Source organism: Balaenoptera acutorostrata, chromosome 2, assembly GCF_949987535.1.
Source record: "Balaenoptera acutorostrata chromosome 2, mBalAcu1.1, whole genome shotgun sequence".
Classification (NCBI taxonomy): Eukaryota; Metazoa; Chordata; class Mammalia; order Artiodactyla; family Balaenopteridae; genus Balaenoptera; species Balaenoptera acutorostrata.
In genome coordinates, this window is record NC_080065.1 from 127,076,226 (window position 1) to 127,089,898 (window position 13,673).

The window sequence follows — 13,673 nt, forward strand, 5'->3', positions numbered from 1 at the left end:
TGGAGTTGGGTCTCTTTCTCTCTCTCTTTGTATCTTCATTCTCACCTATCATGAAGTCATAAACTGTAATCCTGACTTTCCTAGGGCCTTCCCTCTTAATTCTTAAAGCCAGAATGATTTTTTTTTCTTCTTTTTTTTTTTAAGTATTTGTTTATTTATTTATTTATGACTGTGTTGGGTCTTCGTTGCTGTGCGAGGGCTTTCTCTGGTTGTGGCAAGCGGGGACCACTCCTCATCGCGGTGCGCGGGCCTCTCACTATCGCAGCCTCTCTTGTTGCGGAGCACAGGCTCCAGATGCACAGGCTCAGTAACTGTGGCTCACAGGCCCAGCTGCTCCGCGGCACGTGGGATCTTCCGAGACCAGGGCTCGAACCCGTGTCCCCTGCATTGGCAGGCAGACTCTCAACCACTGCGCCACCAGGGAAGCCCAAGCCAGAATGATTTTATTCTGTATTTCTGTTTCAACAAACCCTAGTTCTTTCACAGGCTCTAAGAGAGGGTCAAACTGATGCAGAATTGGTCCTAATACTATATGTCACCACTGAATGACACCGGTAAAATCACTTCACCCCTTAGCACCTCAAGTTCCTGATTTGTGAAATGGGGAGATAAAATTACCTTGGTCATGGGGTCCTGGGTGTTTAAATGGGACAATGCGTGTAAAATGCTTAGCACAGTGAAGGGCTGGGCACGTGGGTATAGCTCAATTTAAAACCAAACGACATAAAGCCAGTCACATAAAACCAAAGATACAAAAATGTTATTTTTATGGAGTCTAAAAAGAAAATTAAGTAGAAAACTCTCTTTATCCAACCCTGACCTCCAAACTGGACTCTGAGTGCTTAGTCCACTTTAAACATTCATCTAATTTATTAACACTGCTTTGAAATTCTCCCTTCTATTCCCTCCATCCTGTGACCTCTGGCATGAAGTCATGATGTGATGTCACAATTCACCTCCTACTCCGACTTTGTGAGAATTTCCCGACCTGGTTCTTTGGCTCCCTCACTTTTTGCATCTGGAAGGTCTCTGTCTGTGTTCGTGGTCTCACCTCCAAGCACTCTGCGGTAGGGTTGCCATGCATTTCTCTCTTGATTTTATTTCCTTTGGCTAAACATGAACAGTGATATTAGTGAATGGCTTCAGAGAGTCTTCTTCCTTTCTTTACGTTTTTAAGGAGTATAGTATATTTCTGGTTTTGGTGTCCATTACAGGGGTAGTTAGGTTTCTGTTCTGTAACGGTCAAGATTTACAGTACAGAAAATTAGGGCTGATTATTTGCATTTCAAAAATTTCCCTTCTGTGGCAGTCAGGTAAGCCCCTCCAGTGCCCGATTTTTTTTCCCACTTGGCTTTTCTTCTCTCCTGGGTGCAGGACCAGCATCGTAATTTGTGAAGCCCAGCACAAAATGAAAATGCAGACCCTCTGTTTTCCAGAGTGGCTACACCATTTTACATTCCCAAAAGCAATATATGAGGGTTCCAATTTCTCCACATTCCCACCAACACTTGTTATTGTCTGTCTTCTTTTTCAAAATTGTTATTGAGGTGTAATTTACATAAAACATTATGTTAGTTTCAGGTATATAACAATGATTCAATATGTGTATGTATTGAGAAATGATTTCCACAATAAGTCTAGTTAACATCCGTCACCATACATACAGATTTTTTTTCTTGTGAGGAAAACTTTTAAGATTTATTCTCTTAGCAACTTTCAAATACGGTGTACAATACAGTATCATGTACTATAGTCACCACGGTGTACATAACATCCCAATGACCTATTTATTTTATAATTGGAAGCTGTATCTTCACCCAATTTGCCCACCCCCTACCTCTGGCAACCACCAAATGGTTCTCTGTATCTATGAGCTTGTTTTTTTTTTTTTAATTTTTCTTTTTATTATAGCAGTCCTAGTGAGTATGAAGTAGCTTCTCATTGGGGTTTTGATTTCCCTGATGACTAATGATATTGAGCATTTTTCACATGCTTGCTGACCACTTGTATATCTTCTTTCAAGAAATGTCTATTCAGATCCTTTGCCCATTTTTAAATTGAGTTGTAGGAGTTCTTTATATGTTCTGGTTATTAAACCTTTATCAGATATATGATTTTCAGATATGTTCTCCTATTCTGTGGGTTGTCTTTTCACTTTCTTGATAATGTCCTTTGAAGCACAAAAGTTTTTAATTTTGATGAACCCAATTTATCTACTTTTTCTTTCGTTTCTTGTGCTTTTTTTCATATCTAAGAACCTATTGCATAATCCAAGTTCATGATTTACTCCAACATTTTCTTTTAAGAGTTTTTTAGTTTTACCTTTTACATTTAGGTCTTTGATCCATTTTGTGTTAATTTTTGCATATGGCATGAGGTAGGGGACATGTAATTTTAACTCCCACTCAGCCTGTTAATAATCGTGTACCCTTTGGTAAATTCTTGAACCTCTCTAAGTTTCAGTTTTCTCACTCGTAAAGTGGGAATAACAGATGGTACCGAAATCATAAGGTTATAGTGACGATAAAGAGAAAATTTACATAAAGCACGTAGCACAGGGCCTGAAGCATCCTATGCTTAATAAACGTGGTAGTTATTACTGTTATGAACAGTGAGTGAGTGCCTTCATAGTGGAGGTGCCAGAAAGATGGGCAGCATTTCTGAGACCGGGATCCGAGGAGGGAGAAGAGGCTTGCTTAGTCTATCTGGGGGAGCAGGTCTGGGATTGTTACAGGAATGTCTGCCCCCGGTAGATCGCTGCCTCATGATCACCTGTAGGGATTGGTAAAAATTCTAATTCCCGGACACTGTCACAGAAGTACTGAAAGGACCCCCCTGGGTAGAGGGCCCCAGAATCTGCATTTGTGTCAACTTCTCCAGAGGCATACTTAAGTGTGCAGGACTGCGGTACAGGTGACGGTGGTCGCTCCTGCAGCGCCGCCTTTGACCTGCGGGGGGCGGCCGAGGGGCCGGGGCGGTCAAGGCGGCTGCGCAGAGCCCTTCTCACGCTGGGGCCTCTCAGCCAGATCCGCGCCGCTCAGCTGACAGCTCCGAAGACTGAAGAGGCGGTACGCTGGTTGAGCCGGGCGTCTCCAGGAGGAGCCGGCGAGTGGAGGTGAGGGGACTCGGAGCTAGGGTGGAGGGCGGGACTGTCGGGCCCGGCACGGCGGGGCAGCCGGAAGGTACGGTGGGGACTGCGCTCCGGGCGCGCGAGGCAGAGAAGGGCGGCCGGGCCGGGACTGCTCAGCGGGCTTCAGCTCCCCAGACCCGGGACGGGGCGCCCACAGCCCGGCCCGGCTAAGACCCCCGGGGCGCTTAGAGGAGGAAGGGGAAGGTCCAGGCTCTGCTCCTTTGGGACGCCCCGGGCCGGCCCACACCCGTGCAGCGCCCTCCGTGTCCAAGCGCCGGGGCAGGTAGCAGGGCTCGGGCCTGCCCCCAAGTTGTAGATGAGTCTCACAAACAAGGACTCCACACCCCGCGGTGAGCGGTGGAGACACCGGCAGCGGCGTGCTGACTCCGGAGCCAGGGCAGACCCCAGGGCTGGAGCCCGCACGGTGTGGCCTGGGAGTATGAGTAGGATTTTCCCAGGCCCAAGGGAAACCCGGCGGAGGAGGGGCCTTCCCTCACCGGTGTAGCGGTTTCCGGTTTGCCAAAAGTAATATTAAATTTGAATTCTCTCTTGTGTCCTGGCACCGGGGTTTATTCTCGTTCCCGTGTTACAGCTGAAGAAACAGGGTGGTCTGAATCCAGGTTTAGTTATGTATTAGCTGTGTGATTTTGGGCCAGCAAGGACTTAAAATGTCATTTTTCTCTGTATAATGGAGGTAGGGCCAGGACTTGCTCCATGGGGCTGTGGGAATGTAACGAGCTAATGCATTTAAAGGACTTAGCACAATGCCTGACACACGGTAAGAGCGCCCTAAGTGACTGTTCTTACTGTTATTGTGACCACCGACCCAACCTCCTCCTAGTGGGATGTGGCAACGCTGTCACTGAACCTTGATTCTAGTCCCCCATTAGAGCACACTGCATCTCACCCCAATTCAGTTCTCACTTTTTCCAGTGTCTAATGTAAGGCACTGCTAGATGCTGAGAACAATATACACAGATGCAAAAGACTTGATCCTCACCCTTAAGGAGCTAATGCGGTCTGGTAGGAGAGGAAGTGCAAGTTAAGAGGAAGAACTGTAACGCAAGGTGGGTTGTGACAATGTCATAGGAAAGTTACAGTAGAAAAGTTTGCTGGATTTTTAAAGAAAGACATGATATCTAATTGGAAATTTTTACGTGGAGTAAGGGCTTTGGACATGGGTCTTGAAAGCTGAATGGATAGAATCAGAAGAAAATCTAGGTCAGCGATCTGAATTAAGGGACTGGGACCCAGTGGCAGCTTCAGAAGCTGGGGTCTGGTGGGGTAGGTCATGAGGAGCTGCCGATGGGAAACAGCTTGGAGTAGAGCTTAATCCTGGTTGCTCATTAGAATCACGTGGAGAGCTTGGGTAGCTACTGATGCCTGATTGAATTGCTCTGGGGTATAGCCTGGGTATTGGGATTTTAAAAGTAGCTTCTCAGGTGATTCTACCATGCAGACAAGGTAGAGAACACTAATCTAAAACCAGAAACTATAAATTCATCTCACCCCATTTATAATGTTTGAACAGGAAGAAACAAAAAGCTTAATTACATTATCACCATGTACTACACCTGGTAAAATTGTTTGCAATTAAGTAATGTGAAAAGACAGTATAGTACATAGTAATACTACTCAGTAAATGTAAATTAATCCTGAATTTCATTCTTAGCTTATTTGGGAGTCACACATCTGAGAATCTGGTTTTAAAATTATGGTTTTATATCATATTTTTTGCATATTATATTAGGATGTTCATAGGATTCTCTAAAACCTATCTATGGACCACTCTCCCCTTCTCCTTCATTCCCAGTTAAGAAGCCTGGTAAAGCATTTAGAATAGGACTTAAAAGTGTGTATGTGTGTGTGTGCGTGTGCGTGTGCGCTTTTATTGTTTTGTTTTTAAATATCCTGCTGTCTTGCTTAAATTAACCTAATGTTGAGTGTCCCTAGCAGGATTAATTCATTAGCAGGCAAGAGGACAAACTGGAGGGGGATAGGAAGTGAAGGAATAGAGGAAGCAGAAGAGGAAAGGAAAAACAAAATCAAGAAAACCGCAGGAAGTCGTTTGTTATGGGAGCATGCTGTACTGTCCTCTCGTATGACCTCGGTGTTTCTCCTCAGCTCCTCCTGGGGCTGAAGGCAGTCAGATAAGAAGGGCGCTCTTATTACTGGGGACATGCAAATGTCCGTTCAACCATGTGCCTCAGTTAGGCTGACCTAGGAGAGTAATATGCAGCTGTAGATTAGGATTGACTGTGTGTTAGGATGTGTTTGATTTAAGTGATGGTAACGGAAATTCAGAATTTAAATTTGAAGAGGGTCCTAACACCATCTTTTGTATTTTTTTTCTGCAGTTGGCAGGATTTCTGTAGTATACCTAGTATGAGTTCCACATCTTGGCCTCTTATCCAGCTTCAGCAGTCTCATCTCCATCATCTGGAGAATAAATGAGATCTGCATGAGTTCCAAACTGAGCTGAAATACGGACTGCAGTGCTAATATCCTTTTCTTCTGGTTGTTATTAACAGGTACTAACTGACCTCGAATAGAATATGTCACTGTGTCTTAGGGACACAGCTTAAGCAGAACCGTTATCATCTGCTGGAAAAACGTACTTTTTGAAAATGGAATCATTTTAAATGAACTTGTCTAAGTTTTGTAGTGTCACCTTGTATAATGTGAAAAACCATGTCCTAACTTTTCAATTCTGTGCATTTCAATTTAGAAAAATATTTCAGCCAAGAGGGAGCATATTTGCAAATGCAGTTATAGTCCAATATTTTAATTGATAGAATGGTAATTTTTGGTGGTTGTTTTATTAAAGTAATTTTCATAGATTCTCACTACATATTTTTTGCACATTTAAATTATCTGATGGTGTGGTGTATCTTTCAGTTGCTGCGATTAAAAAGCATTGTCTGGGCCCTGGCTTCTCCCCACTGTAACGTCTGTTACACACAAACTGTTGCGGGTTCCCAACAGGCTTGAAGAAAATGAAAGAAAAAAAAAAGCATTGTACAGTTTAATTGTAGCATATTTTCACTGTTGGTGTTACCTTAAAAAATGATAAATGTTAAAATTGATTTGACAAAATTCATCATTGTTTCAAAAATTTAATGTTATTTTGCTACTTCCTCAGTTATCTGTCTTACATAGTACCTGTCCGTGTAACATTCTCTAGAGTAGGGTGGTCTCAACTGGGAGCAATTTTCTTCCGCCTCCCCCATGCAAGGGGGGGATATTTGGCTGTGTCTGGCGATATTTGTGACTGTCACAGCTCTTGAGGAAAAGGGATGCTATTGGTATCTAGTAGGTTGAAGCCAGGGATGCTGATATACATCCTCTAATGCACAAGATAACCTCCCACAACAATTGTTTGTTCCAAAATGTCAGTAGCGCTGAGATTGAGAAAACCTGTCCTAGAGATTGCTGTGGATTTAAAAAATTCATTTATTTTTAAGAAGCATATCAAGTATACTTTGACTACTTTTATGAGCAAGGCATTTTCCTAAGTTCAGTGGGCAAGTCAGACTAACTTGTGATTTTTTTGATTGTGCTTTTTTTCTTAAATCATACCTAACTGATAAAGTCAGCAATTAAAAGAACCACAACTGTCCTTTTTGGAAAAGGCTGTTACTGTTGCAGAGCTACTGGAATATTAGATATGCCTGTCATTTTTAGTTTGACAGAAAAGTGAGAATATTGATTAATTCTTTGCAGTTGTTTTTGAGGAACTTTCTTTTTGGGGGGTGGGGGGGGCGTGGCCAGTGCCACTAGACTTTTCCAAACTCTGTGCCTTTTCTGTTCTTAACTGACTTGAATGATTGTCTTCAGCTCCTCAGAAAATTAGATGTCGTCAGAAGACCGAGAAGCTCAGGAGGATGAATTGCTGGCCCTGGCGAGTATTTATGATGGAGATGAATTTAGAAAAGCAGAGTCTGTCCAAGGTGGAGAAACCAGGATCTATTTGGACTTACCACAAAATTTCAAGATATTTGTGAGCGGTTAGTTAATATTCTCTTAAACAGATTTTTCTAAATAAAGGTTATTCTCAGTTTCTTAGTGTACCCTAAATTATTTATCATCTTGTGTTTATAGGCATTAGTGATATATGGTAGTATTACAGATTTAATGCCTGTTTCTCTTTTAATTGAAAATTGAGCTGGGGGTGAACAATTTTCAATTTGATTCTGCGTTTTTGATCACTGAATTAGGATATTATCCTGCATATTTCATGCATCCTAATCGTCTAACTAGCAGTTCATTAGCCATGAGTCATTGGCTGTTAAATAGGGATAATAAAAGAGAAAATGAAATAATATATGTGAAAACACTTGGAAAGATTTAAAGTACCATGGTGGTTGTTAATACTATTTGGTTTCCAGAATCTTTTCAACCACCATAAACACATGACACTTGCTGCTACTCTGTGACCTTCTGCTTTAGAAAAAAGTTGAAAACTGGTACTTTAGATACTAATGTACCAGATGTCATCTGTGAACACTTTCTCAAAATGTTTCTACTATAAAGGCTTTGAGTAAACAAAGTAAGTGTGATAACTGAAAATGAAACTTTGATTGTGAGAGTGTTGTGTGTTGTATCTTGCCCTCAAGAGATCCTGGTATTGGCACAAATTCTCCCAACTATGATTCATGGGTAGTTGGCACATGCTGGTCTAAGTAGGTCATGGCTCTTTGATAGAAATAAACGTCCTTTTCTCTAGATTGTGTCTTTAATCATCTACTGTAAAACAACAACAAAAGAAAACATTGTGTATTACTTGTCATTAGTGTTAGGAATTATACTCAAAAGTGTATACAAGAATCAGTTGTGTATCTTCATTTTAAATTTCATGATGCTTAGTAGATTTTTTTAAGGGCTTACAAGATTTTTTTTTTTTAAGGTGGCAGCTACGAAGTACATTAGGGAATAGAAGGTGCTTTGGGGGAGGGTTTTTATCCCCTCAGCTAAAGCATTACGTTTTTCTTGAGCACTGCTCAACAGTAACGGACACTCAAGTGTTGACCAACTGATCCTTTCTAATCTTTGTTTTTGGTTCAGGCAATTCAAATGAGTGTCTCCAGAATAGTGGCTTTGAATACACCATTTGCTTTCTGCCTCCACTTGTGCTGAACTTTGAACTGCCACCAGATTATCCATCCTCCGCCCCACCTTCATTCACACTTAGTGGCAAATGGCTGTCACCAACTCAGGTTAGACCCGAAACTTAATTTCTCTTATCCATTTTTAGAAACTTAAAAATCATCTTTAATTGAACACTACCTTGATGATCTTGAATTCAGTGCATGAAGAACAAATGGGTTTGATTTTGTAATTTTTTTTTCCCTTGCCTTCATGAATTGTAATGTTAATAAATTGAAAATGTTTGGTGTTTTAGAAAAGAATGGCGTAATTAGAACAATTAATCATTTTGAATTGCAGTAGGAGTAATTTTTAATCAAGTATATTGTTTCTCTCCTTGTCTTGCTATTTTCCTATTTAACCTGTATTGCAATGGATACTATAAGGTCCTCCTCATTTTCCTTAGATGTTGGTATTGCTTTTTATTTTTTTTAGTTTCTTATCCATTCCTTAAATGAAAGATTTAATTGTAATTAGGAGGACTAAAATTGAGCTAACGTAGTTATAATAAATATTTCCTAAGAAAACATAAGAGTGCTTTTATTCTTAAAAGTCTGTATATTAATAACAGAGTTGTTGACTACTCTCCCATAGGTGTGAATGCACACAAATAGAAATGTGTATGATTCCTGTAGATATCTCATTAAGGCTTGAGATCTTATATTATGATCTTCATTTCCTCTGGGTTATGTATCTTTTTCTAGTAACAACCTCAACTCTTGATTGAGACATAAGTATGGCTTGAAGCTAATATAATGTATTCTGGGATAGATAATGGATCAGTAGCAGTTATTTTTCTAGAAGTCATGATGAAGATTGATAGGCTGATGTATTAAGACAAAACTGTCAGAGTTACTTGACCTCAAGGAACAGCTGTCAGTTTTTCCTTTTTGATCATGTAATTTTCATTCCCACCCCTGCTCATCACCAATCTAATCTTTAGATGAGAGTGCTTTTGTAAAATTGAACTTACAGTTTTAAAACAAAATTAAACTTTAAAAAAGAATAATACATGTAGAATAAAAAGGAATTTTACCTTACATTTTAATATCTGTGTCAGAGGCACCACATGCAAGACAGTGGATGATTTGCCCAAGAATATCAAAGATGTTTGACATTTAGATCACTGAGAGTTGACTGAATTATCTAGATATTTATAGTCCCATTTCTCCAGAGAGCTCGTGATACTTTTATGTCCATGCATGTTTGCACGTATACAGTTTCAGATTCCAGCCAAATAGCATCTACTTAATGCTGGCTTTTAGGGTGTGGGGAGAAGAGGGTTATTCATTATTTTATGTTACACAGCTAAAATTACAGTAGGGTTCTCTATCAAATAAATTTTTGTCCATATAATTGACATTTTAATTGTTCTATGTTCCTTCTTCCTTCAATTCTTGTTTGTTACTGGGCCCTGATTCCTTGGCAGTATGAATTTCACCTGTTGATAGTGAAGTTGATTCATGTACCTGTCCCTCACTGAATTTGGTTGGTAGATAGAAGTGGGTTTAGTTTTCTAGTATTTTCCATTATTCCTCTTCCAATATATATACACAATCTCTCGCATGCTCTTCTCTTTCTGCCTCCCTTATTCCTCACATTTCTGTACATCCCAGATGCCTCTTTTGAGAAGGGACTAGAGAAGAAAAGAGGATGGAGGAGAATGGCTTCTTCACTGGACTTGGTAGCTCAAACAATACTCACGAACAAGGCTTCCCTTTTAGTATTTATTACATTTTAAAGATTTCATCAGGTTTCTGGTTGATCATATAACCATAGTCATGCAAATGTATAAAAGCATTAGTTGTCCAGTCTTGAAGTAGTCAGTAAGTGTTTAATTTTGTGCCTGTATAGGGTTTAGTGAATAGCACTACGCAGCGTAAGGAAGAGAGAATGTGGTCCTTTTTCAGTTGGTATTCAAATTTACAAAATTTATTTACATCTGGAAGGCTTATTTTTTGATGTTTACCTTAAAAAGAAAAGCTGCTTATGATTCCTGAGCTCTACTTAAAAATATTTTACATTTCTAATGGAAAATCTTCCTATATTTGCCTTTCAAATTGAACAGACCAGTTTTAAGGAGGAAAAGTCAAAGTAGTTTAAACTTTGGTTGCTTAGGTTAGGAAATGTGAGCTTTGCCTATGGCAGCCAAACCATGTTAAGGGCTTATAATCATGTCTGGGTTCAATATCAGCCTGCCTCCCTCTATTAGCCAGGATCTGGTGTAAGCCCAGATTGCTTAGTTAAAATCAGCTTGTAAATTTGAATACCAAGGACTCTGAGGTTAGATTCTGTTAGTGATTCTTTCCCACGAGGTGGCTTCTTGATACGACTGAAAGAATTAATTTTAAGGTTTGAATGGTATTTTTAAACTGTTCTTTTCCTAATCATTATCGTAGGGTACCTACAGGGCTAGGACTCCAAGGAATAGAAATAGTTCATTTTAGAACTAGATCTCTTCTGCATGAGGTAGCAATACTAACGTGAAGAAAAATAAAGAACAGAAAAAGTCCTCCATTGCAGTGGCTTGTACGTAAACCTAGTTCTACATCTGGTAGAGTCTTGCTGTTTCTCTTGTCTTAATGATACTTCTTTTAGCTTCTGACCTTGTGTTCCACTGTGGCTCCTGTTGCTGAATAGTTTAAGAAGTGCTTCGATAAGAACACTGATGCTGTTGTGCAGCACAGTTTATCACAGAAGTGAAAAATCATGTTAGGAAGTAGAAAGGCCTGACTTAAAAAGATTTCAAGGGAAATCAGGAGTTGACAGCATCGTCATCTTTCCAAACTCACCAGCATCCTCATGTGTTTTCCCCTAGCTGTCTGCTCTGTGCAAGCACTTAGACAACCTGTGGGAAGAGCACCGCGGCAGCGTGGTCCTGTTTGCCTGGATGCAGTTTCTTAAAGAAGAGACCTTAGCGTACCTGAATATTGTCTCTCCTTTTGAACTCAAGATGGGTTCTCAGAAAAAAGTTCAGAGGAGGATGGCTCAAGTGTCTTCCAACACAGAGCTAGATTTTGGAGGAGCTGCTGGATCTGATGTAGACCAAGAGGAAGTTGTGGACGAGAGAGCCGTGCAGGATGTGGAATCGTTGTCCAGTCTGATCCAGGAAATCTTGGACTTCGATCAGGCTCAACAGATAAAATGCTTTAATAGTAAATTGTTCCTGTGCAATATCTGCTTCTGTGAGAAGCTGGGTAGTGAGTGCATGTACTTCTTGGAGTGCAGGCATGTGTACTGCAAAGCCTGTCTCAAGGACTACTTTGAAATCCAGATCAGAGATGGCCAAGTTCAGTGCCTCAACTGCCCAGAACCCAAGTGCCCTTCAGTGGCCACTCCTGGTCAGGTAACTCTTTTACTCTGCTGACAGCTGCCCCCTAATTCTCTCTCACAAAGGGAGACATTTTCTCAGGAACTTCTTTTTTTTTTTTTTTTTTATTAGGATGAACTTTATTTTTACATTGTTGTGCAATCCATTCATAAACTTAAAAAAAAAAAACCAACATGATTTAATTGTTGTCCCAGAAAAGATTTCTGTGATGGTACCAACTGCTTTCTCTAAGGGTCACCTGCTGAAATAACTTGTGACTTGAGCAAAATGCCCCACGTGTATCTTGACAGTGAGAAAGGATGACACACATCCTGGTGGTGCTCAGCCTCCCACCTCCTGTGGCAGGGGGTGAACCACAGGTGCCCACAGCTGCAACCCTGGGACTTCTTGATAGGGCTCATCAGGGCAGTCTGAGGCCTGGGAGCCAGCCCACAAGTTGTTTCATTGTATCCATCAAGAATGCCATGATCTTAGTTTAAGCAAATGTAAATGCTTCCTTTGCTGGCTTTGGAATGAGTGGTCCTCCGCAGGGATGAGCATTAAAAAAGTAAAGTAATTCTGGTGATTTACTCTGTATATCTGCTAGGTGGGGGAACTACTACCCTGTCTATGTGAGGTTGGGATCTGGAGGGGTTATCTCTTAGAATAGTTAACCAAATGTTTTACAGACTTTAAAGACAGCCTGCTTGGTTTCCTTTTTTTTCAGTCAACTCCATTAAGGCATAAATGTACTCATTTAAAGTGTACCGTCTGCTTAGTTTTGACAACTGTGTAGACCCATGTAACCACCATCTCAGTTAAGATGTAGACTTCCCATACTTGGTTTGATTTTGAAGGGAGATAGAGTTTTAGTTTATGTGCCTCTGGTTTACACTAGCTTCCTAAGGATCTCCTCAGGATCAGAACTGGTTGGGAAATCATCAAACCTATGATGTTTTATATTTCCCTCCAGGTCAAAGAGCTAGTGGAAGCAGAGTTATTTGCCCGTTATGACCGCCTTCTCCTCCAGTCTACCTTGGACCTGATGGCAGATGTGGTGTACTGCCCCCGCCCATCCTGCCAGCTGCCTGTGATGCAGGAGCCTGGCTGCACAATGGGCATCTGTTCCAGCTGCAATTTTGCCTTCTGTACTTTATGCAGATTGACCTACCATGGGGTTTCTCCATGTAAGGTGACTGCAGGTAGGTTGTAACTGTGTGAACTCAGTATCCCAGTGCTCTACCCGCACCCCCCCACAAATAAAAAGAGACATCACTTCAATTCTTCAGTTTGGAAGAATTGTGTTCTTCTGTGTTTGTTCAACAGATATTTTTGAGTCAGTTACTGTCCTAGGTTCTGGGGATATAGCAGTGACCAAATGCCCTCATGGAACTTACATTCTAATGGGGGAGATAGGCAAACAAAATAAATAAGAATATTCGATGGTGGTAAATGCTGAAGAGGGAAAAAGAAATAAAGCAGGGACAGGCTATGAAGTGTTCTGAAGGGGAAGGGGCTTCGGATTTTATTTAGAAAAACCAGGGGAGGCCTCGCTGGCAAAGTGGTTTGAGTAAAGACTTGAAGGAAGTAAGGAAACAAGCCACGCAGATATCGGGAGGAGCATTCCAGGGAAGGAATGACAGAGTAATTTCTGTCTATGAATGTGGAATAATGTAGATCCTGGTCGGCAAATGCAGAGCATCTAAGCTATCACTCTTGTTTCCATGGTACACATGTTTGATCAGTCATCAAGTGCTTTCTCAATGAGCCCAGGGAGGCCTCAGAATCTTCCTCAACACAGTGCTTCAGAAGGCCACCCTCTATTGAGGTAGTCACAGGAGGTAAAACCTGTTAGCCATTTCTGATCTAGATTAAGGTTTGAGGAATCAGGCCCTGGACATCAATTTGACTAGACTTTGGTGACTTAGTCTTTCTCAAACTAAAAGGGCTGATGATAATAGCTACTTCATAAGGTTATTGTAAGTTTGAAATGACCTATTGTAGTGCTACTTAAAGTTGTTACAGTTGTTATACTGGTCTGTGACAAGGTAAATACAGAAATTGAGAGTCAGTGTTTGAAAGTTTAAT

General features: G+C 40.9%; 1 protein-coding gene across 5 annotated transcripts in view; it reads left to right on the plus strand.

The window, feature by feature from the left end:
• The window catches only part of RNF14 (ring finger protein 14), a 42,608-nt gene that overhangs the window by 19,096 nt on the left and 9,839 nt on the right, over positions 1-13,673 (plus strand). Inside the window, exons 1-6 of one of the 5 annotated variants that reach the window (XM_007194148.2) lie at positions 2,978-3,115; positions 5,488-5,661; positions 6,968-7,137; positions 8,195-8,346; positions 11,094-11,621; positions 12,559-12,787. In XM_007194148.2, the coding sequence (XP_007194210.1) occupies positions 6,984-7,137; positions 8,195-8,346; positions 11,094-11,621; positions 12,559-12,787 (1,063 nt within the window). In that variant the 5' untranslated portion in view covers positions 2,978-3,115; positions 5,488-5,661; positions 6,968-6,983. Of the gene's footprint in view, positions 1-2,977; positions 3,116-5,487; positions 5,662-6,955; positions 7,138-8,194; positions 8,347-11,093; positions 11,622-12,558; positions 12,788-13,673 lie in introns of those variants that run through there. The other 4 variants (XM_007194150.2, XM_007194149.2, XM_007194151.2 and 1 more) reach the window with 4 other exon arrangements.